The 23,209-nt window shown below is 39.1% G+C and overlaps 1 protein-coding gene across 4 annotated transcripts in view; it reads right to left on the bottom strand.

Annotated features, from left to right (window-relative positions):
• ZFR (zinc finger RNA binding protein) overlaps positions 1-22,966 on the bottom strand; it is an 83,550-nt gene extending 60,584 nt beyond the window's left edge. For 3 of the 4 annotated variants that reach the window (XR_011461471.1, XM_070357674.1, XM_070357675.1), the window contains exons 1-2: positions 22,813-22,966; positions 22,420-22,519 (exon numbers count right to left, since the gene is read on the bottom strand). Coding sequence is in view for 3 of the 4 variants with exons in the window: in XM_070357674.1 (XP_070213775.1) it covers positions 22,420-22,519; positions 22,813-22,849 (137 nt within the window). In the remaining variant the exon portion in view is untranslated. The remainder of the gene's footprint in view (positions 1-22,419; positions 22,520-22,812) is intronic. The other variant, XM_070357676.1, reaches the window with a different exon arrangement.
• Positions 22,967-23,209: the final 243 nt, after the last annotated feature.

Here is a 23,209-nt window from a genome sequence, read left to right as displayed (position 1 = left end):
GAAAAAGAATCATGTTTAAAATATAAATGCACCAGTTCTGTGGAACTTGTATTTAACATTTACTGGTAAGATTTCGCACATACAGGCTATATGGCTACATAAAAATCCAGAGTCTTTAATTCCTATACTGTTTCCATTCATCTCACTGCTCTTCATCGAGCATCTGTTCACGTTTTATGCTCCCCAAAATGTGTCCTATAGGACAAAAAGCAAAAGTTGGAGTAGAATAGGAATATCAAATATTCCTATTCCAAGGCAATTTGATGTATACTGCCTCTGATCTTTAGAAGTCCACACAGCTTGGGGACGGATGACCTTGTGTTCTGGTTTATGCCTATTGCCCCACATATTTATTAATAGTATTCTCACTCTCCTATGTCCCAATTTGAACAATAAATTTTATAGTCACCCTTCCCAGCAGCCATATAAAAAAGATGCCAGTGCATTTAGCAATTACCATATATTTACATTCTTAAGGTTAACTAATCTAACTTGCTCTGTACAACCAGGTCCCTAACTGGAACCACAGCCTCCACCAAAGCATCATGAAGGATGATGATCCACTCTCAGTTCCCAGGTAGTCAAGAGCTAGGGCAGCTGATAGCAGTTAAGAATAAATATTCTCTGATCTGTTATCTTAGATCCATCTGGGAAATTCTTTTTCAATTTCAAATACCTTTAGAAAAACGGTCTTTTACATGACACAGATGACCACAATGGACTACACTAACTCAGTGAAGTATCAAGTAGCTAAGTCTAAACAATTTTTAAGAATTCAGGCCAAGTTCAAATTAGTTTATGTAAAATTAGTCTTAAGTTGAGACAGTTCAAATCAAGGTTTTTGCCTAGTCTCGAGTGTTAGAATAAAAGGTAAGTTATACCTCTATATAAAATTTAAGACTTAACCATCTTTATGGAGAAGAAAATGGCAAACCACTCCAGTATTCTTGCCTGGCAAATCCCAAGGTTAGAGGAGCCTGGTGGGCTACAGTCTATGAGGTCGCATAAAATCGGACACAACTGAGTACACACGCACAACTGTCTTTAAGTTGTTTCTTAAATAGGGAACTCCCTGGCAGTCCAGTGGTTAGGACTCTGAACTCTCACTGCCAATGGCCCCAGTTCAATCCCTGGTTGGAAACTAAAATCCCACAAGTCATGTGCTCCCCTCCACCAATCTTAAATAAACCAGGACATAAAATAAAAACCCACATCCTATGCCACAGAAATAATCTGTGAAATGAGATTTTCATTTACCAAACAACCAGGAGAGCAGAAGCTTTTATTTAGATGATAATATCCTTTGTGAATAAATTTAATCAGTTTCGGTCAGTTTTAAAGTTTAACAAACTAAAAAACAAATTATGAAACAAACATAGGAAACCAACATGGGTAAGAAAGCTTAAGAAATAATCAGACATAAAATAGGAATGGTATTTCTCTTGAGGGGGGAGCATTTAGGATATTATTGATATTAAAGAGTAAAAAATAAATGTTTCATATTCCTGAACTGTTTACCTTCAGCTAAAGATGTTCAAACCACCACACAACTGCACTCATTTCACATGCAAGGTAATGCTCAAAATTCTTTAAGCTAGACTTCAATAGCATGTGAACCAAGAATTTGCAGATATATAAGCTGGATTGAGAAAAGGCAGAGAAACCAGAGATCAAATTGCCAACATTCACTGAATCATAGGAAAAGCAAGAGAATTTCAGCAAAGTATCTACTTCTGCTTCATTGACTATGTTAAAGTCTTTGACTGTGTGGATCACAATAAACTGTGGTAAATTCTTAAAGAAATGGGAATACCAGACCACCTTACCTGTCTCCCGAGAAACCTGTCTGCAGACTAGGAAGCCACAGTTAGAACCAGACATGGAACAACAGACTGGTTCAAAATTGGGAAAGGAGTACATCAAGTTTGTATACTGTTACCCTGCTTATTTAACTTCTATGCCGAGTACATCATGCAAAATGCTGGGCTCGATGAAGCAGAAGCTGTAATCAAGACTGCTGGGAGAAACAGCAACTACATCAGAAACACAGCTTATACTACCCTAATGGCAGAAAGCAAAGAGTAACTAAAGAGTCTCTTGATGAAGGTGAAAAGAGAGAGTGAAAAAGCTGGCTTAAAACTCATCAAGAAAACTAAGATCATGGCATCTGGCCCTATCACTTCATAGCAAATAGATGGAGAAAAAGTGGAAACAATGGCAGATTTTATTTTCTTGGGCTCCAAAATCATTCCGGATTGTGACTACAGCCATGAAATTAAGATGCTTGCCCTTGGAAGGAAAGCTATGACAAACCTAGACAGCATATTAAAAAGCAAAGACATCACTTTGCTGACAAAGGTCCGTAGAGTCAAAGCTATGATTTTTCCAGTAGTCATGTACAAATGTTGAGAGTTGGACCATAAAGAAGGCTAAGTGACAAAAAATTACGCTTTCAAATTGTGGTGCTGGAGAAGACAACGAGAGTTACTTGAACAGCAAGAAGATCAAACCAGTCAATCCTAAAGGAAATAAACTCTGAATATTCATTGAAGGATTGATGCTGAAGCTCCAATACTTTGGCCACCTGATGTGAAGGGCTGACTCATTGGAAAAGACCCTGATGCTGGGAAAGGTTGAGGGCAGGAGGAGAAGGGGACAACAGAGGATGAGATGGCTGGATGGCATCATCAACTCAATGGACATGAGTCTGAGTAAACTCCTGGAGATAGTGAAGGCCTGGTGTGCTGCAGTCCATAGGGTCACAAAGAATCAGACACGTCTTGGCAACTGAACAACAACAAAGCTGAAAGTGAAGACAGAAGCCTTATCAAAATAAACAGCCAGCCAAAATGACCAGGTATTACTACAAACTGAAAAAGAAACAAGAATGATTCCATGGGAAATGGATAACTCAAAGCAACAGGTAAGAATTTTCAAAATCTCCAATTTGTATCTACAAAATAAGAACTTTACACTTGTTAGAAGATAAAAATGAAGGACATGAACAAGGTAAAGAAAATGATTAAAGAGAAAGGATAAATATAGCAGGTCTAAAATTCTAACAAGAAGGAATTTCTAGAGAAAAGAAAAAAAGCAGATGGAAGAAATTAAGAAATAAAATTTCCCACCCTTGAAGGGAGGAATGTATTTTCAAATTCAGAGGTCTACAGAGTGCAGAACAGAAAGAAAGGACAACACTGACATTTAGCATTTCATAACACCTCAAGACAAAGAGAAAAATCCTTTAACTCTCCAGACACAAACAAAATAGGTTACCTACACACAACTAAATGAAAATCAGACTTATTTTTAACACTAGTGGCTGGAAGACAATATGGTAATGTCTTGAAAATTCAAGGGAAAATGGTTATCAATGTGGAGTTCTGCACCCAGCTAAACTATTAACACAGAATATAGATTCTGACATTTAAGGTCTGAAGTTTACCTCCTATATGCCTTTTCTTAGGAAGCTACATGAAAATGTACTTCAGCAAAAAATAAAACAAGAAAAATACCATGGAATTCCACAAACAGTGGATTCAAACCACGAGAGTGATAAAAGCCCAGGTCAGCAATAATACAAAGGCCCAGATGAGACTGCAAACAAAGGAAGGGCAGAAGCCTCCAGGAGAAAGATGTTCAGGAAAACAGATGACTGGACAATAGACAGCAGATCAGGAGCCTGGGGAAATCTCATGATATAATCAAGGCACCAAGAAGATTTGGGTGAAAAACAGGATAATGAAGGACTTCAGGAAATATGAAACTGGTCAAGAAAAATGATCATAGCTGAGCAACTAGTAGAGTGTCAAAAAAGGAAAACCCATTTGAACTTGAACCTAGAAAGATTATTAAGTGATACAGGGTTATAAAATGGAATACACTAGGAATTCTAATCATAGATCAGTACTTGGCACCACAGTATATACTATTTACAGTCAGAAAAATGAAATGGTTTTTGCTTTCAAGTTTTAGAGTAAACCTGAATCATGGAAGATAAACTATCACAGAACACAATGTAAATGCTATCACAAGGAAAACTACAGCTGAGTAGATGGATGGAGTGGAAAAAGAGGGAAAGTGAAGCAGAAGAATTTAAAGATTCCTAATAGTACCAAGATACTATCAGCTTGTGATGGAACTACAACAGAACTGACAGTACTGTTGAAGAGAGACAGCCATATCACTGAATTTGGGAGGAGAAACATGAGAAGCATGAGAGAGTATATATGAACTCCTAACCATGATTTTAAGAAGTCAAAATAATGTATAGTTGATAAATTAAGATATAAAAATGCAGCATACTATTTAGTGATAAGGAGGTTAGAAATAAAACCAAGATATATTAAAGGTGAGGGTCCCTGGGAAGTGGAATTAGGAGGAAGGGAGAAGGAAAATAAGGGACTTGTTATCATTAAGTTCTTCTATCTATGTTTAATTAGTTAATGCATTATTCTGGGAAAAGGGAAGCGTAAGATATTATAACAGAATTCTCAGACAGGCAACTTTAATGACTAACAAACCAGCCCTAAATTTAAATACTCCCTTCTAGTTATTCCAATACAACTCTACATTTCTGGCCTCAACCTGAATCTATACCTGACTCTGGGCCCATCTTTCAAATTCCATTAATATGACCTGGCTTTATATTACACTACTAAATTTACAGTCACTACTGAAATCACAGTAAGTTATGTGTACATATGGCTTGTCCACATAAATGGCATCTAGTAACAGGGAAAACATTCCTATATCTCAGTTCTCAAAACTGAGCTGTTCTCAAAATGTGATCCAAGGACAGCTAAGGGTCCCTAAGATTAGTACAGAAGGTCCACAAGGTTGGTTCTCTCTTTTCAATTACAAATTGCCTTCATATATTTTAATCCAAACAACTTACTGCAACACACTAAATGCAAAAGCAGATATGAGAATCCAACCATCTTAGTGAACCAACCATCTTATCTATCCAAGCAGATATTAAAAAGATTTGTAAAAATGAAAAACAATGCTTCTCATCTCACTACTTTTTTTGTGGTTGGAATAGTTAGTTACTTTTCATAAAGATATTCTTGGTTAACATGTAGTGGCTTTACTATTATTTTAAAACAATTTTATAAATACTTTAGAAGGGTCCCAGAACCAGAAAGTTTGAGAATCACCATTTTATGATACAGAACATTAACTTAAGATCTGTGATGGTATTCATCATTCATTTTCCTGCTCTTTACTTATAACCTCTTTAAGCAAAATGCTTCCTTCTATCTTATGACAGAGAAACAGTATTTGTTGTCTGTTAAAACAAAGAGTGCATGAGTGGCCAGAGGTCTGTTGCCTAAACCTATAATAGTCTTATCTAGGGCTCCAAATCTCCTCTTGGTTAACTGCTATACATACCAATTTCTGTGTTAACAGAGACATCAAAGGCATTGCGAAGTAAAGGCTCAGAACTTTGGCACCCCACAAGAAACTAACAGAAAGTAAATTAGGAAAAAGCCCACTTCCCCCTTTAAGGGAGAACTGTATGGGAAACGTTCTTGTCTGAGCCTTGGCTCTAGGTAAAGGAGATAAGGCTCTTTGATAATTCTTAACAAGTGAGCACTCTCCTTAGCTTGGGCTCTCGAATCCACATTATCTGACCAGGGAAAACACCAAACCAAGTAGTTAGTTTATCTCTGTGCTGACAATGCTTCCAGGTGCCACAGGATCCAGATTTCTCTCTAATGCTACAGTCCTGCAAGAAAGAGATCTCAATCAAAAATGAAACCCATAAGGAAATAAGATACTATGAGCAAGAGCTTGCAAAATAATTAAAAAACTGAGAAAACTATAATTATTAGAATTATTGGATACAAAACAGAAAATAAGCACACTAAAGAGATAGTCAAAACCAAGACCAAGAGGTCAATCAAAAACAACCAGATGAATGGAAACAATTTCCAGAAATGAAATACAGTGCATAAAAATTAGAATCTTAGAAAGGCATCACATAACTGATTAGACATAGCTGGCAAAAAAAATAAATAAATCTATAAAACTTACCCAGAATGCACACAAAGAGATGAAAGATATTAAAGAGGTTAAAAGACCAGGAGCAAAGAATAAAAAATGTTAACTTGCAACTCACTGGAGTTACAAATGAAGAAAAAGAATGGGAGAGAGGAAACATCTAAATAGAATGTTTGATATAACAATCCTCATATCCAGGAGTCCCAACTACTCCAAAGTAAGATTAAATAAGGAATTCTCACCAAAATCCATCTGAGTGAAACTGTAAACACCAAAGAGCGAAAAGCACAACTAATCTGAGGGGAAAAAAATTCCCTAGAGATTAAGTGATGCCTTCTCAAGAATGAGAAGGGAGAAATGAAGATATTTTGAGATTAAAAAAACAAAACAAAAAAATCTGTTCTTAGTAAACCCATATTAAAGGACATTCTCAAAGATATACTTTAGGAAGAAAGAAAATGATCTCAGGATGAATGAACGTTAAGTTAAAAATAAAAAAAGTAAATTTGAAGGCAAATTTAAATAGTCACTGGCTATATAAGACAATTTTGTCCAAAAATTGTCACAGGGTTTAGAAAATCTAAAAACAACAGAAGCACAAAATGAGGAGGCAATTGATCAAAGTTAAAGCATTTTAAGTCCTTGTTCTGTTTAGGAGGTACTGTTAAGGTACCTTCCTAAACAGGTAAAGGTAAGGATTAACTTTGAAGTGAAGTGAAGTCGCTTAGTCGTGTCTGACTCTTAGCGACCCCATGGACTGCAGCCTACCAGGCTCCTCCATCCATGGGATTCTCTAGGTAAGAGTACTGGAGTGGGGTGCCATTGCCTTCTCCAGTAATATTTCTTTGAGCCCCCACGGTTTTTTTGCAGGTGGCGGGGGGCAAGAATACTGGAGTGGGTTGCCATTCCCTTCTCCAGGAGATCTTCCCAACCCAGGGATTGAACCCGGGTCTCCTGCACTGTAAGCAGACGCTTTACCGTCTGAGCCACCAGGAAATTAATTAACTTTAAATTAAAAATTGTGAAATTTCTAGAGGAACCACCATAGTAAAGATGCGGAATGTTTAATTTCTGACCTTGAAAGGCAATGAGGAGAAAAATAATCTCAAGAAAATGTAGGTAGCTTCTGTCACTTATATTATTAAATGTGCTTTTTTTTCCCTCTGGAAACTACTGTTGAGTGTATCTGTTTCAGCTTTGGATAACACAGTAAAGTAACTGATAAAACATTTTCCCCCTTCTCTTGGCACACAAAACACAACCTTTCCATTAGCCCAAATTTAATGTTCAGCACTGTTGGACTCTTCTAGGTCAAATTATAGGATTTTCTATGTCTACAAAACTGTCAAATTTATCTTCTTTATATTTAATATTTTATAATGTTGAGAATGATGAAAAAAGACATACTACCTTTAGGTATTCCTTAAACTTGCTATGTCATGCTCTATTACCTTTACAATGCTATTAAAACAATAACTGCATCACTGCAGAATTTTGGAAGAAACTTAAAATTCAGGCTCTATTTTCTTCTTAAAAACAAGAACCAAAAAAATAATGAATCCTGCAATTTCTACCAACTCATTAGATTTGTAGACTACAAGGGAGAAGGATGATTAAATATCCCAGTTGTGGATGTGACTGGTGATGGAAGTCAGTGACTGATGCTGTAAAGAACAATACTGAATATGAAGATGGAAGGTTAGGTTCATGAATCAAGGCAAATTTGAAGTGGTCAAACAGGAGATGGCAAGAGCAAACATCGACATCTTAGGAATCAGCGAACTAAAATGGACTGGAATGGGTGAATTTAACTCAGATGACCATTGTATCTACCACTGTGGGCAAGAATCCCTTAGAAGAAATGGAGCAGCCATCAGAGTCAACAAAAGAGTCTGAAATGCAGTACTTGGCTGCAATCTCAAAAATGACAGAATGATCTCTGTTCGTTCCTAAGGCAAACCATTCAGTATCACAGTAATCCAAGTCTATGCCGTGACCAGTAATGCTGAAGAAACTGAAGTTGAATGGTTCTATGAAGACCTACAAGACCTTCTAGAACACACACCCAAAAAAGATGTCCTTTTCATTATAGGGGACTGAAATGCAAAAGTAGGAAGTCAAGAGATACCTGGAGTAACAGGCAAATTTGGCCTTGGAGTACAAAACAAAGCAGGTCAAAGGCTAACAGCATTGCCAAAAGAATGCACCGGTCACAGCAAACACCCTCCAACACAAGAGAAGACTACACATGGACATCACCAGATGGTCAATATAGAAATCAGACTGATTATATTCTTTGCAGCCAAAGATGGAGAAGCTCTATACAGTCAGCAAAAACAAGAGCAGATGACTGTGGCTCAGATCATGAACTCCTTGTTGCCAAATTCAGACTTAAACTGAAGGAAGTAGTTCCCTACTAAACCATTCAGGTTTGACCTAAATTAAATCCCTTACGATTATACAGTGGAAGGGACAAATAGATTTGAAGGGATTAGATCTGATAGGCAGAGTGCCTGAAAAACTATGCACAGAGGTTCAGGATATTGTAAAGGAGGCAGGAATCAAGACCATCCGCAAGAAAAAGAAATGCAAAAAGGCAAAACTGTTGTCTGAGGAAGCCTTACAAATAGCTAAGGAAAGAAGAGAAGCTAAAGGCAAAGGAGAAAAGGAACAATATATCCCTTTGAATGCAGAGTTCCAAAGAATAGCAAGGGGACATAAGAAAGCCTTCCTTGGTGATCAATGCAAAGAAATAGAGGAAAACACTAGAATGGGAAAGACTAGAGATCTCTTCAAGAAAACTGGAGATACCAAGGGAAATTTCATGCAAAGATAGGCACAATAAAGGACAGAAATGTTACAGACCTAACAGAAGTAGAAGATATTAAGAAGAATATAGAATATATTCTGTGGCAAGAATAAACAGAAAAACTATATTAAAAAAAAATCTTCATAACCCAGGTAACCACGATGGCGTGATCACTCACCTAGAGCCAGACATCCTGGAGTTCGCAGTCAAGTGGGCCTTAGGAAGCTACACTATGAACAAAGCTAGTGGAGGTGATGGAATTCCAGTTGAGCTATTTCAAATCCTAAAAGATGATGCTGTGAAAGTGCTGCACTCAATATGTCAGCAAATTTGGAAAACTCAACAGTGGCCACAGGACTGGAAAAGGTCAGTTTTCATTCCAATCCCAAAGAAAGGCAATGCCAAAGAATGTTCAAACTACCATACAACTGCACTCATCTCACATGCTAGAAAGGTAATGCTCAAAATTCTCCAAGCCAGGCTTCAACAGTACGTGAACCGTGAACTTCCAGATGTTCAAGCTGGATTTAGAGAAGGCAGAGGAACCAGAGATCAAATTGCAAATATCCGCTAAATCACTTAAAAAGGAAGAGAGTTCCAGAAAAACATCTACTTCTGGTTTACTGACTACGCTAAAGCCTTTGACTGTGTGGATTACAACAAACTGTGGAAAATTCTTAAAAACATGGGAATACCAGACCACCTGATCTGTTTCCTAAGAAATCTGTATGCAGGTCAAGATACAGTTAGAACTGGACATGGAACAACAAACTGGTTCCAAATAGGGAAAGGAGTAAGTCATGGCTGTATATTGTCACCCTGCTTACTTAACTTATATGCAGAGTACATCATGAGAAATATTGGGCTGGATGAAGCACAAGCTGGAATCAAGATTGCTGGGAGAGATGACACCACCCTTATGGCAGAAAGCAAAGAACTACAGAGCCTCTTGATGAGAGTGAAACAGGAGAGTGAAAAACTTGTATTAAAACTCAACATTTAGGAAACTAAGATCATGGCATCTGGTCCCATCCCTTCATGGCAAATAGATGGGGAAACAGTGGAAACAGTGTCAGACTTTATTTTTCTGGGCTTCAAAATCATTGCAGATGGTGACAGCAGCCATGAAATTAAAAGATGCTTACTCCTTGGAAGGAAAATTATGACCAATCTAGATAGCATATTCAAAAGCAGAGACATTACTTTGCCAACAAAGGTCAGTCTAATCAAAGCTATGGTTTTTCCAGGAGTCATGTATGGATGTGAGAGTTGGACTATAAAGAAAGCTGAGCACCAAAGAATTGATGCATCTGAACTGTGGTGTTCAAGAAGTCTCTTGAGAGTCCCTTGGACTGCAAGGAGATCCAGCCCGTTCATCCTAAAGGAAATCCGTCCTGAATATTCATTGGAAGGACTGACGCTGAAGCTGAAACTCCAATACTTTGGCTACCTGATGTGAAGAACTGACTCCTTGGAAAAGACCCTGATGCTGGGAAAGATCAAAGGCAGGAGGAGAAGGGGACAACAGAGGATGAGATGGTTGGATGGCATCACCAACTCTATGGACATGAGTTAGAGTAAGCTCCGGGAGTTGGTGACAGACAGGGAAGCCTGATGTGTTGCAGTCCATGGGGTCACAAAGAGTCAAACATGACTGAGCGACTGAACTAAATACTGAATAAATTCAGGCTCTATTTTCTTCTTAAAAACTAGAACAAATAAAATAACCAATTCTACCATTTCTACCAACTCATCAGATTTGTAGACTACAAGGTCCGAGAGGGATGGTTAAATAGCATATGAACTGTTAACAGTTTTCTTGAGATCTTTTAACTCTCAATATTGTAGTGTTCTGTGTTTAGTCGCTCAGTCATGTCTGACTCTTAGGAACCCCATCAACTACAGACTGCAGGTTCTTCTACCCTTGGGGATTCTTCAGACAAGAACACAGGAGTGGGTTGCCATGCCCTCCTCCAGGGGATCTTTCCAACTGAGGGATCAAACCTAGGTCTCCCATATTGCAGGTGGATTCTTTACCATCTGAGCCACCAAGAAAGCCCAAGAATACTGAAGTGGGTAGCCTATCCTTTCTCCAATGATCTTCCTGACCGAGGAATCAACCAGGGTCTCTCTTGCATTACAAGTGGACTCTTTACCAGCTGAGGTTCCACCAGGAGAAATGTCATTTGGATCCACTGAATCTCATTCTCTCCTTTTCAGTATTTTTGAGGTTATTTGACCATTTACATAAGAATAAGGGATAATGGAAAACTATTAGAAAACTTTCAATACGAATTAAAATTCTTATCCACATATAGATAAAATGGACCATGTTTTCTAAACATAACTGCTCATCAACTTTAATGCATGAACGTGAAACATGTCCATCTGTAAATGCTAGTTCCACATTTTAAGTATTTGTCTAATGAGTTCCAACTCTTCATTACTTCTGGTTCTTTCTACATTTGAATCGTCAACATACAATGCTTTAAAAAGTTTTAATATGTTTTATGGCTCATATTTTTCTGGGGAGAGAGAGAGATGATGATGATCATATTTGATTCATAACTGCAAAACATTATCAATTTTTTGTTCTGGAATTATCTAATAAATCTTTTAATTTCTACACCATCTATTTCCTTCCAACTACCTTTGTATACATATCTGCCTTGAAGATTTGTTCACTAATGCACCATACCGAGTAAATTTTAGTTCACAAACATCACAAAACAAGAAAGATTTCTGCCACATATACTTCTAGCAAAATGGGATGTTCCTAATATTGTCACAGAATATTACATAATGAGTCTTTCTTCTTAATTAGATGAGAATACTTTCTTTTCTTTATCCTTAGAAATATATTGTTCGTTTACTGATTCTTCAGTGTTAAGAAACTCATCTCAGACAGTGGTCCCCAACCTTTTTGGCACCAGGGACCAGTTTCATGTAAGACAATTTTTCCACAAATGGGGGGAGGGAATGGTTTTGGGATGATTCAAGTGCATTACATTTATTGTGCACTTTATTTCTATTATTATTACATTGTAATATATAATGAATTAATTATACAATTGCCACCTGGGCTTCCCAGGTGGCACTAGTGGTAAAGAACTTGCCTGCCAATGCAGGAGATGGAAGAGATGCAGGTTCGATTTCTGGGTTGGGAAGATCCCCTGGAGGAGGAAACACAACCCACTCTAGTATTCTTGCCTGTGGAATCCCATGGACAGAGGATCCTGGCAGGCTACAGTCCACAGGATCACAAAGAGTAGGACACAACTGAAGTGACTTAGCATGTACATATACAATTGTCATTCACTGACAGGGTTCTGACAGGAGTCTGCACGCAATTGATTGTGGTCTCTGTGCAGTCCAGCAACTGATTGTGGTCCCTGTGTAGTCAAATCTCTCCACTAATAATAATGTGTATTTGCAGTGGCTCACCGGCACTAGCATCACCTCAGCCCCTCCTCAGATCATCAGGCATTAGATTCTCACAGGAGGAGCTTTGCAGCGCCTATGAGAATCTAATACTTCTGCAGGTCTGACAGCAGGTGGGGCTCAGGTTTAAAGGGAGTGATGGGAGCCTCTGTTACCCACAGACAGAAGCTTCCCTCACTGGCCTGCCACTCACCTCCTGTGTGGCTGATTCCTAAGGGTCTGTGGCCTGGGGGATGGGGACTCCTGATCGAGGATATGGTATCTAAAGACCCTTATGCTGAGATTTTGCTCATGCAATCAATTTCACCATTATCATTTGTCTTGAGTAGTGTCCTTTTGTTCTTGCATTCATCTTATTTATGTAAAAACTGTCAAATATTTTCTTGTGTTAACTTTCTTATCTTTTGACAGCATGAACAGAGAATGACTAATTCTGACTCCTCAATTGTGTTGAAGGAAAACTAAAAGCCAACAATTAAAGGTAGTGTCTCTCTCTTCTTTCATACCATCTTGAAAGATGCAAAATGTTGGGCAATGCAATATCTTCCACTTATTTCACTACCGTACCATCCTTCGAGGTGCTTCCAAAACCATTTTGCTATTGCATTACTTTTTGTTTTAGCATAGCTGGAAATGAGTGATGAGTAAAGAGGGAATAATCTTTTTCCTCTTTTTTTTAGGATCACGAAATAGCAAAATATTTCAAGAAACAGAAAAATAAGATCACTAAGATTCCATACTCTAAATCTTAAACTTATAAAAAAAGATCTAGTGGATCCATATGGTAATTGAGATAAAATAAATTTTATTCCATTTTGAAAATAAGCGAACAGTTTTCTTTGGAAGACATCTAAAAGAAAGTCATGCAATGCTGGATGAAGGTGAAAGAGGAGAGTGGAAAAGCTGGCTTAAAACTCAATATTCAAAAACCTAATTTTATGGCATCTGGTTCCATCACTTAATGGAAAATAGATGGAGAAACAATGGAAACAGTGACAGACTTTATTTTCTTGGGCTCCAAAATCACTGCAGATGGTGACTGCAGCCATGAAATTAAAAGACACTTGCTCCTTGCAAGAAAAGCTATGACCAACATAGACAGCAAATTAAAAAGCAGAGACATTTATTTTGCCAACAAAAGTCCATCTAGTCAAAGCTATGGTTTTTCCAGTTAGCATGTATAGACGTAAAGAGTTGGACAATAAAGAAGGCTGAGTGCCGAAGAATTGGTGCTTTTGAACTGTGGTGTTGTAGAAGACTCTGAATTCAGAGTCCCTTGGACTGCAAGGAGATCAAACCAGTCAATTCTAAAGGAAATCAATCTTGAATATTCATTAGAAGGACTGATACTGAAGCTCCAATACTTTCGCCACCTGATGCGAAGAGCCGCTCATTAGAAAAGACCCTGATGCTGGGAAAGACTGAAGGCAGGAGGAGAGGGGGACGACAGAGGACAAGATGGTTGGATGGCATCACAGACTCAGTGGACATCAGTCTGAGCAAGCTCCAGGAGATGGTGGTCAGGGAGGCCTGGCGTGCTGCAGTCCATGGGGTGGCAAAGAATCTGACACAACTGAGCAACTGAACAATGAGCAACACCCTACTCTTCATGTCAGTTTTTCTTTTTTTTTTAACTAGTATTGTTTTCAGAATTTTTTGGGTATCATCTGAATAATGAACTGTAAGTCTATACAATAAGACCCCCAAATCCTCTAAATGTGAAGCTAGGATAACCAGATATTCTGAAAGTAAGGGTTAGCAAATGAAGGATTTTAAGCATAAGAGTATTTTGATTAAATTTATAGTAACTATGTCTGCTTATAGTAAAAAATGGTTTGTGATGGGTAGAACTGGGGTAGTGAGAGTAGCAATAAAATCATCTTCATAAACCGTATCACTCTTTGCCCTACTTCCCTGGTGGCTCAGAGGGTAAATGCCTACAATGCGGGAGACCCGGGTTTGATCCCTGGGTGGGGAAGATCCTCTGGAGAAGGAAATGGCAACCTACTCCAGGACTCTTGCCTGGAAACTCCCATGGACGGAGGAGCCTGGTAGGCTACAGTCCATGGGGTCGCAAAGAGTCAGACACGACTGAGCGACTTCACACACATATGTATTTTTAAAAGGCTCATTGTTTTTCCTATCAAAAAGTATTAGTCTTCAAATTTCAAGTTCTCTGCCCATTTAATGCAGACTACTATACCAGTATAATGCAATTATACATTATCTTTTTCAAGAAATAAAAAATTAATTCAAAATTTTATTTTCACTTCTTTTATCTTTAAACACAGTGCCTCCCAATATTTTAAGCCCATTTAACCTCTTGGACCCTCAAGAATTTATTTGTGGATAAACAACAAAGTCCTACTGTATAGCACAGGGACCTATGTTCAATATCCTGGGATAAACTATAATGGCAAAGACCATAAAAAAGTATGTTTGTATAACTGAGCCACTTTGCAGTACAGCAGAAATACAGCATTGTAAATCAACCATACTTCAACAAATTTTTTTAAAAAAATTATTTGAGTACTAAGTTAAACTGCAAAACCTATTTTATGCAAAATTTTATGCTTGTCTTTCTGTAGCTCCAAAAAAAGTCAGATTCTAGTTTTTCTATAATGGCTGCCCATGAAAATTAAAGCAATGCTTTTGATAACTGTCAATTCTTTACTTGGCCTCTCTAAAGCCTTGATATTGCTGACTACTTTATCTTCTTTAGGTTTTTATGAACACTACATTCTCCTAGCTCTCTGTTCACCACCACCCTGGCCCAGTTATTTGTTTCTTTCTCTGGCTCTACTTTCAACACCGAAGTTCCCCAAGTTTGTAATCCTGACTCTATTTTTTTCCCCCACTCATTCAAAAAAAGTTTACTAAATGTTTAAATGTTTGATGCATGACAAGTAGTTCCTCTGGTTCATCCATACTCACAGCTACAATGGTGGATTCACCACCATATATGGCTAATATTCACATTTACACTATGACCCGTATCCCAATTCTGAGCTCCATTTCCAAATGCCTACTAAATATTCTGAGCACCTTACAAATGTTATCTCTTTGAATTCTCAAACCATAATGGAGAATGTAGAGGCCTCCTGGGATGCTGATAATGTTGTTTCTTGGTCTGGGTGCTGATTATACAGTGGTGCCCAGCTTCTGACATTTCATCAAGCTATACTCTTATTATATGTGTTCTTTTCATATATATCACACTTCAAGGGAGAATTTTTCAAAAAATTCCAATCCTATGAGATAATTATTAGTATTATATCTAATTTATAGATGAAGAAACTCAAGTACCAAAGGACTGTTTGCCCAATGTCACATGGAAACTAGTAGAGGGAGCCAGGACTTCAGAACCAACCAACTACCAACCATATTAAGAATTTAATTCAAGAATTTTCTGGCAGTCCAGTGGTTAGGACTCTGTGTTTTCATTGCTGAGGGCACATGTTCAATCCCTGGGGAACTAAGTCCCTACATGCCACATGGTGTGTCCAAAAAAACCTACACAAACCAAAAAAGAATTTAATTCCTTCTTGCCTTGGCCAACACATTGTGTCTAAAATTACCCTGCCTCGATTTTCAGAATACCGTGAAGACTACCTCAAACCCCATAGTTGAAATACTTCAATTCCCCATTTAAGCATTTTATTAAAAATCAGTACGATCGTTACCATGGCAGAGTTACCTGCAGGTATACCTGCCCCTACTCTCATTTTCCAGCAGAGTAAACTCCTTGAGAGCAGGGACTATGCGTACTGCAAGTTACTCCCTACAAATGCATTTTAATGTACTTACTACATGAGGAGACTAATATTAAAAAAACAAAAAGTCAAACGTTCTTTATTTCAATAATTTGCCCTGTGTAAGGGTGAATTAAGAGCTGCACTGTACACAGCTTTCAGAAAACACTAAGCAATGTTGTTCTTAGAACGACGACCCCAATTATGATAGAGTGATGCCAAGGACAATGTATGGATAAGTACCGTAGGCACACTCCCCACCTTTCGTCTCTTTCTAGTAATTCTAACATACTTTGTCAGTTACTACATTTACAAGCTGAAGGACTGTTTTCTGATTATCCTGATTATTTATTTCTGAATAACAATTTGGTTGATTTGCTTTTTTTGACAAGTATCTCTACTTCAACAGCCATATATTCTAATCCACTGCCCGTAAGCACACATCTATTTCTGGGATCTCTACTATAAGCCAACGATCTGTCTGTCCCTCTACCAATACCACATTTTCCTGTTTAATAACATCTTTTGGTCCCTGCTAATATGCATGATATCATGACAAGACTGTCTTGACTACTTTTGGACAAATACTCTCTTCACTGTCAACATAAGAATTTCTTTATCAAGTTAACCCAAAAAGTCTGCTGGTTTTTATTGGAGTTACATTAAATATATGGACTACTCAGAAGAAAACTGATTAACTTGATAGTATTGATTTTTTTTCACTCCATGAACACAGCCCATCTTCATGTATGTCTTCTTTTATGTTCTTTATAGCCTATTTTATTTTTTCCTTAAAATGTTCTGCATTATCTCATTAGTTTTAGATCTACTTAATAGATTTTATGGCTATGTACAAAGAACTTATTTGAAATATAATTACCTAATCTGACATTGATGAAACATGACTGTTACCAATATTTCCCTGATCTTAGATTCAGGAAATCTGAATTCTTATTATTTCTCATATTTGTCTGTTAATTATAATCATGTTACTTGCAAGTAATTAAAAATTTGGAGGTCTCTATTAAACTGACACTGAAACTGAGGCTGCCAACTGATACTCAAGTATCTACTTTTAACATTGAGATGCTGCTCCTGCTGCTGCTGAGTTGCTTCAGTCGTGTCTGATTCTGTGTGACCCCATAGACAGCAGCCTACTAGGCTCCTCCGTCCCTGGGATTCTCCAGGCAAGAACACTGGAGTGGGTTGCCATTTTCTTCTACATAGAGATGATGAAACTCCATATATCAAATGTAGGATAGATATCAACTAAGGATAGCTTTTAGAACCCTTTTAATATTATTATGCAAATCTCTGCTGAAAACTAGCATGGGTAAAGTACCTATTGAAAATCAGGCACTAGGCCAGGAAGTTTTAATCTTCACCTCAAGGCAAGTCAGCTGAAGAAACCAAGTCGTAGAAAAATTAAGGGACTTGGACAAGTGCCTAAAGAGACAAGAGATTCAAATCCAAAGTGTGACTAGCTGATTCCCTTTTCTTTATAGTATACTGTGAAGCAGGTTACAAAAGCAAAAGCACAGTCAAGAATACACTTTAAGCATTCTATAGAGTGCTATTTTGGCTCACACTGCCCTTAAGGCTATTAATAACACATACAGGACACATCCCTGTAATAGCACTAATCCTTTTGGAAAGAAAATGTTCATTATTTCAAATTCATTCATGCAATATGAACCCTAAGATCTCTAATTTAACAATGGAAGAGTTAATATAATTAGCAGCTGCAGTAAAATTTTTTCGGTAGAGCCAGTAAATTTCCATCACTAACATTGGTTTCAAAAACCTGTTCATCTGGTTTTTTCACAGTCTCAGTTAGTGACCTTACTGGTGTTACTTTTATTCTTTCCTCCAAGATACAATATTCTTAACTCTACATTCCAATAAAAAGGAAAAAAGAGAAGGAAAAAAAAAAGAAAATTCACTGGCTAACCAGTCTATTCAAGTTACCTTAGTGATGTGAAGAGATACTCATCCTTTAGGAACAGATGTCCTAAAGACATCTCAAGAATCACTAGATGAGATGACTAGCAGATATTTAAGCTAATATCCAGACAACAGTCAAAATCCACCTAAACATTTATTATTTAAGAATATTATTCTTCTAAGATATGGGGGCAATTATCTTGGATCATTATACAATCATTACTCAAGTTTTTGAACTCAATAAATTCTAGATATTAAAAGGGTAAAAAATGTTGCCAAATGATTATTTTAAATAGCTAACTTTATTGAAGGTAGAATAACATTCAGGTAAGAATTATACACAGAACAAAGAAAGTTTAAGCACAAGCTATAGATGCAGGTTATGCAGGAAACAGACAAGTATCTTGAGTAGATAGAAAGGTGACAAGAACTGAAACATCCACGGCTTTTCTAAGGAATAAGAGAAACTGGCTGTTTAAAACTCTCAAAGAAAAGATTATGTCCTATTAATAGTAAACTATAATGAGATTACGTTAGTTTGTATTATAGTGTATTTGTTTATGCCACAAAATTCCTTAAAAAACTGAAGAACTTCTATGAGAACTTCTGTATAACTCCCAGTAAGAGAGGAAAAAACTGATTTGATCCTATGAAACATTAATTTTTAGCAAGTTTTTTCCACTGAGAATTATCTTCCTCACATTCTTTGCTACGCTAAGTCCTTACAACTGTTAAAATTGTTTTCTCCCTAATTTATTATAAAATTATGTCTAAAAGTTTTAAAGTATATCTTCTCAAACAAAAACAAGTACTGCACTGAAGTAGGTACCTATCCAACCAAGTTCTCTTTCTGCCATGAAGTCATTCCAATTTTTTTCACCATGCCTGAAATCTGCTTTGTCCTGCACACCCCAAATAAACATTCTACCAGAAACATATACATATAAACACAATAATTAATAATTTTTTTGATTTTGTAATTTCCAAGGGGGAAAAAAGCACATGAATGGTAAGAAAACGAAAAGATTACATTTACAATAGTGGCCAAATGGCACAATAGGTTTATTTAGTAGCGTTAGAAGAAATACAAAAAGAAAAAAAAAAAAAGAAATACAGAAAGCAGGAGGAAAAATAATTCAGTAGCTGATGGAACATGTAGCATAAAGATTGAGTAAATGCTTATCACAAAATATCTAATATGCATTATACAAAAGAAAAACTTGGTTTATCTAAAAATTATTAGTAGCAGGACTTATATTCTTATAACATCTCTTAAAGAACTTTGCTATTTAGTATACCATTATAAATCTCAAATACTAACAAGCAAAAAGAAAGCTTAAACTTAAAATAAATTTAATCAAATACCTTACATAGCTGTAACCAAGAAAACTAAGAACCACAATTAAACCTAGACTTAAGAAATAGTTACTTTCAGTTATCTGTACTCTACGACAGGTGAAGCCAATTATTCATGTAATCCAACAGGTAAATGTTTAAGATTTCCTTGAGTTTACATCCTTTAAATTAAAAAAAAAAAAAAAGTATATTTTTGAAAAGTAATCCGTGGTCTTCCGTGTCTGAAAGTTGTATTTTAATGATTTCTAGACAGGAAGAAAGATGAACATCATCACTGCATTTTTTGCATACGCTTTTACTATTATTTGTTGATCCTCCTTGAACAAGTGTTAGCATTATTGAATCTGATTTCTTTCCATTAAAAACAAACAATTCCATGTACTATGTTATGTACAAGGATAAAGTATCTTAAAAATCCAGGTTCTATGCACGATACTGGATGCTTGGGGCTGGTGCACTGGGAAGACCCAGACCTGGGATGGTATGGGGAGAGAGGAGGGAGGAGGGTTCAGGATGGGGAACATGTGTATACCTGTGGCAGATTCATGTTGATATATGGCAAAACCAATACAATACTGTAAGTTAAAAAAAAAAAGAACAGGAACCAAAAAAAAAAAAATTAGTTTTGCCAATATATGCATAAATAAGTAACGTCAAAAGACTAGTCTTTTCTCATTAAAGTGTTAGTCGCTCAGGCGTGTCAGACTCTTTGCAACCCCATAGACTGTAGCCTACCACGCTCCTCAGTCCATGGTATTCTCCAGGCAAGAATAATGGAGTGGATTGCCATTTCCTTCTCCAGGAGATCTTTCTGACCCAGGGGTGGAACCCGGGTCTTCAGTATTAGACACACATAAATATATAACAACCAGTTTAATATTTTGGATTGACATAACAGTTTACTAAAACTATTAAGATTCAAAGTAAAAACAACAAAAAAAACTAGATATAGAAATTCTGTAATAGCTTCCTATAATGGGATAAAATACATATATGCAAATATTTTCATCAAAGAGTGATTACCTTTAAATTGGCATTTCCTCCCCTCATTTCTATCTATAGGTTTAATTAGAAAAAAAACTTCAAACTGCCACAAAGAACTCACTACGTTTTCAGTAAACAGTTAATAAATAATCCAACAAATCTATCATCACTCTGGAAACAGTATAACAGAAAAATAGTGTTAATTAAAATTTAAGTGGTTAAATAGTCTTGTCTAGAACACATAGTACTTGGTACCAGTAGATTTAGGACACAGATGCTCATTAGTTATCTCTTATTTCCCAGAGAAAGAAAAATGGCTTGATTTTTCTCTCTTCACGATATTATCAGCTGTTTAAAGTAGCTGAAACTTCGCCAGTGTTTAACGATCACAACTTTTAAGCAAAAACTTTTTTTTTTTTTTAACGTTTTTCCTCCAATAATCTGTCATCTCAATCCTTTTTCTGCAAGTAAGCTTCAAGGTAAAAGGACTTGTAAAAGACGCCACATGCGTTCAAGGCATTCAACAACTAGTAAAATATCAATTTCATCAATAAAATATTTATACATCTCTTAAAAATCAATGGTGTCTTAAACATTGAGTGATTTTAATCAGCAGTGGGCTTTTTTTTAAGTGATACATAAAATAATGACACCCTTTCCTTTACAATATATGGTGGTGTTTAGTTGCTACTCCTGTCTGCCTCATTTACAACCCCGTGGACTGTAGCCCGCCAGGCTCCTCTCTCCATGGCATTTCCCAACAAGAATACTGGAGTGGGTTGCCATTTCCTTCTCCAGGGGATCTTCCCTACCCAGGGGTCGAACCGAATCTCCGGTATTGGCAGGCGGATTCTTTACTGCCTAGCCACCAGAGAAGTGCTTGCAAGGCACAGCATCTTATTATTCCATGAAATATGGCAATTGTGTTTCAGAATTACAAGTTTTAACCACAAAAGACACTTTATTTTACAGATGAGGAAAATGACAGCTCAATTAAGAGATACTCCCACTGTCATAAAATCAGGAGCAAAATAGACTGGAACTCAGGTCTTCCAGTTCCCAGTGATGTCCTTTCCATTAGAGCACCCACCTTCTGAAGTGAATGACGTGAGAAAACTATCTAGGTTTTAAATTGCCTACTACACAGATATCTAATATAATCTTCTATATATAAAAAGTCGGTCACTTAGGAGCCCTGTATGCTTATAGCCTGAATCTAGAGCCTCTCAGAGTGACTCAAAAGTAACAAAATCTAGTTTTCTTTCTTTCTTTTGAGAAGATACATAACGAACTACTGACATTTCAGAAATTAGAGCTTCCCTTAAGGTAGAGATTTCATATGGGGCATTTCACTAACTCTGTACCTCACTAGCCCTTTTCATTTCTCCGGAGGAGAAAGATTCGCCCAGGGGCATTACCGGCCCACCTGGAGCCTAATCGCAATAGCTGCAACAAGGCAGTGGACTCATTTGTCAGCACTAGAAACTTCGCGCATCTTTTCCAGTCTACCAGCTACACAATTCACAGGTGGTTGGTGTGTTTACCTCTCTCCTCACGGGGAAAACTAAATCAACCTAATGAATGCGATGACACCCGCAGTTGGTTTTGCGGGGCTCGGGTGGAGGGCCAGGTGAGATCACGGGACGCAGAAGGCGCCGAGAAAACGACACGTTATCTGGGCTCGGGGACCCGAACACCCGGCGAGCAGAGGCAGCGCGCGGGCCGGGGCGACCCCCACTCCCTCAGAGAAGCCCTCGCCCACTCTCTCCATCCCCAAGTGGGAGGGGGAGCGGAGATGGGGACCGGCCCGCGGGGCGGGGGGACCGCAGGGGCCTCGGCCTCCGCTCCCTCCCTCAGCCCGCCGGGCGGGGGCGGCGGCGCGGCTCCGAAGCCGCGGGAGGCCATTTTAGCTGCGGGGCCGCCGAAGGCCCGGGCGGCCCTCCGCGGCCCCCAGCCTCGCCGTCCCCTCGCTCCCGCCCCGGGCCGGGAGAGGCCGCGGGCCTGGCCTGCCACGGGCCGGGACTCCGAGGGGTGGGGAGTGGGGGCGGGCGCGGGGGTGTCGCGTCGGCGGGATCCCGGCGGAGGGGCGGGCAGGGGGAGAGGAGGAAAAGAGCGGGGAGCCGTTACCTATACTGGGCCGCAGCCGCCGCCGCCGCCGCCCCGCTGTGGGTGAATCCAAAGTAGTTGCCGGTCGCCATTTTGGCATCTTCCCCCAGCCGGCTGGGCACTGCGGCGGGCAAGGAGAGTCGGGTCCCATGGCGGGAGAAGAGGCGCCGAGGGGCAGAGACGCCGAGGGAGGGAAGGGGAGAGAGAGAGAGAGGCGCCGTGAGAAGCCGCCCTCGCCGGGCCGCGGCCGCGCCGCCTCCCCCTCCCGCCTCGCACTCCCTCACTCACTCGCACGCCCGGGTGGCGGCGGCCGCCGCCTCCTCCCCGGAGCCTGCCCCAACCCCCGCGCCTCCCCGCCGCCCCGGGCCGGGGAAGAGGCCGGGCGGGGACCCCTGAGGGGCACATTATACTCACCATAGGTGAAAGAAACTACAGGGCATATGGGAATCATGGGCTCGGGCTGCTGCTGCTGAACTCTGAACTCTCACCCGCTGCCTCCCTCCTCAGCCCCGCTCCTCCTCAGCGGAGAACAGACCGCCGCCTCCCGCTGCACTGCGCAGGCGCGCCCGCGCGCGGCACCCTGGGAGCTGTAGTCCCGCCGCCTTCGCGGCTCGGGCGGGCGCGTGCCGGGCCTCAGCCGAGGCGGGCCAGGGGCTTCCTCCGAGAGAGGCGGGTCTGGCTTCCTCCGCGGTGGTGACCGGGCGAATTGCCTCGGGCCAGTCGAGAGGAGGAGTCAGAGAGAGTGACTGGAGAGAGTGACGTCTACCAGTCTTTTCTTCTTACTTTTCACTTCTTTTTACAGTTGCGTGTG

Source organism: Bos mutus, chromosome 20, assembly GCF_027580195.1.
Source record: "Bos mutus isolate GX-2022 chromosome 20, NWIPB_WYAK_1.1, whole genome shotgun sequence".
Lineage (NCBI taxonomy): Eukaryota > Metazoa > Chordata > Mammalia > Artiodactyla > Bovidae > Bos > Bos mutus.
This window is presented reverse-complemented; position numbering and strand designations above follow the sequence as displayed.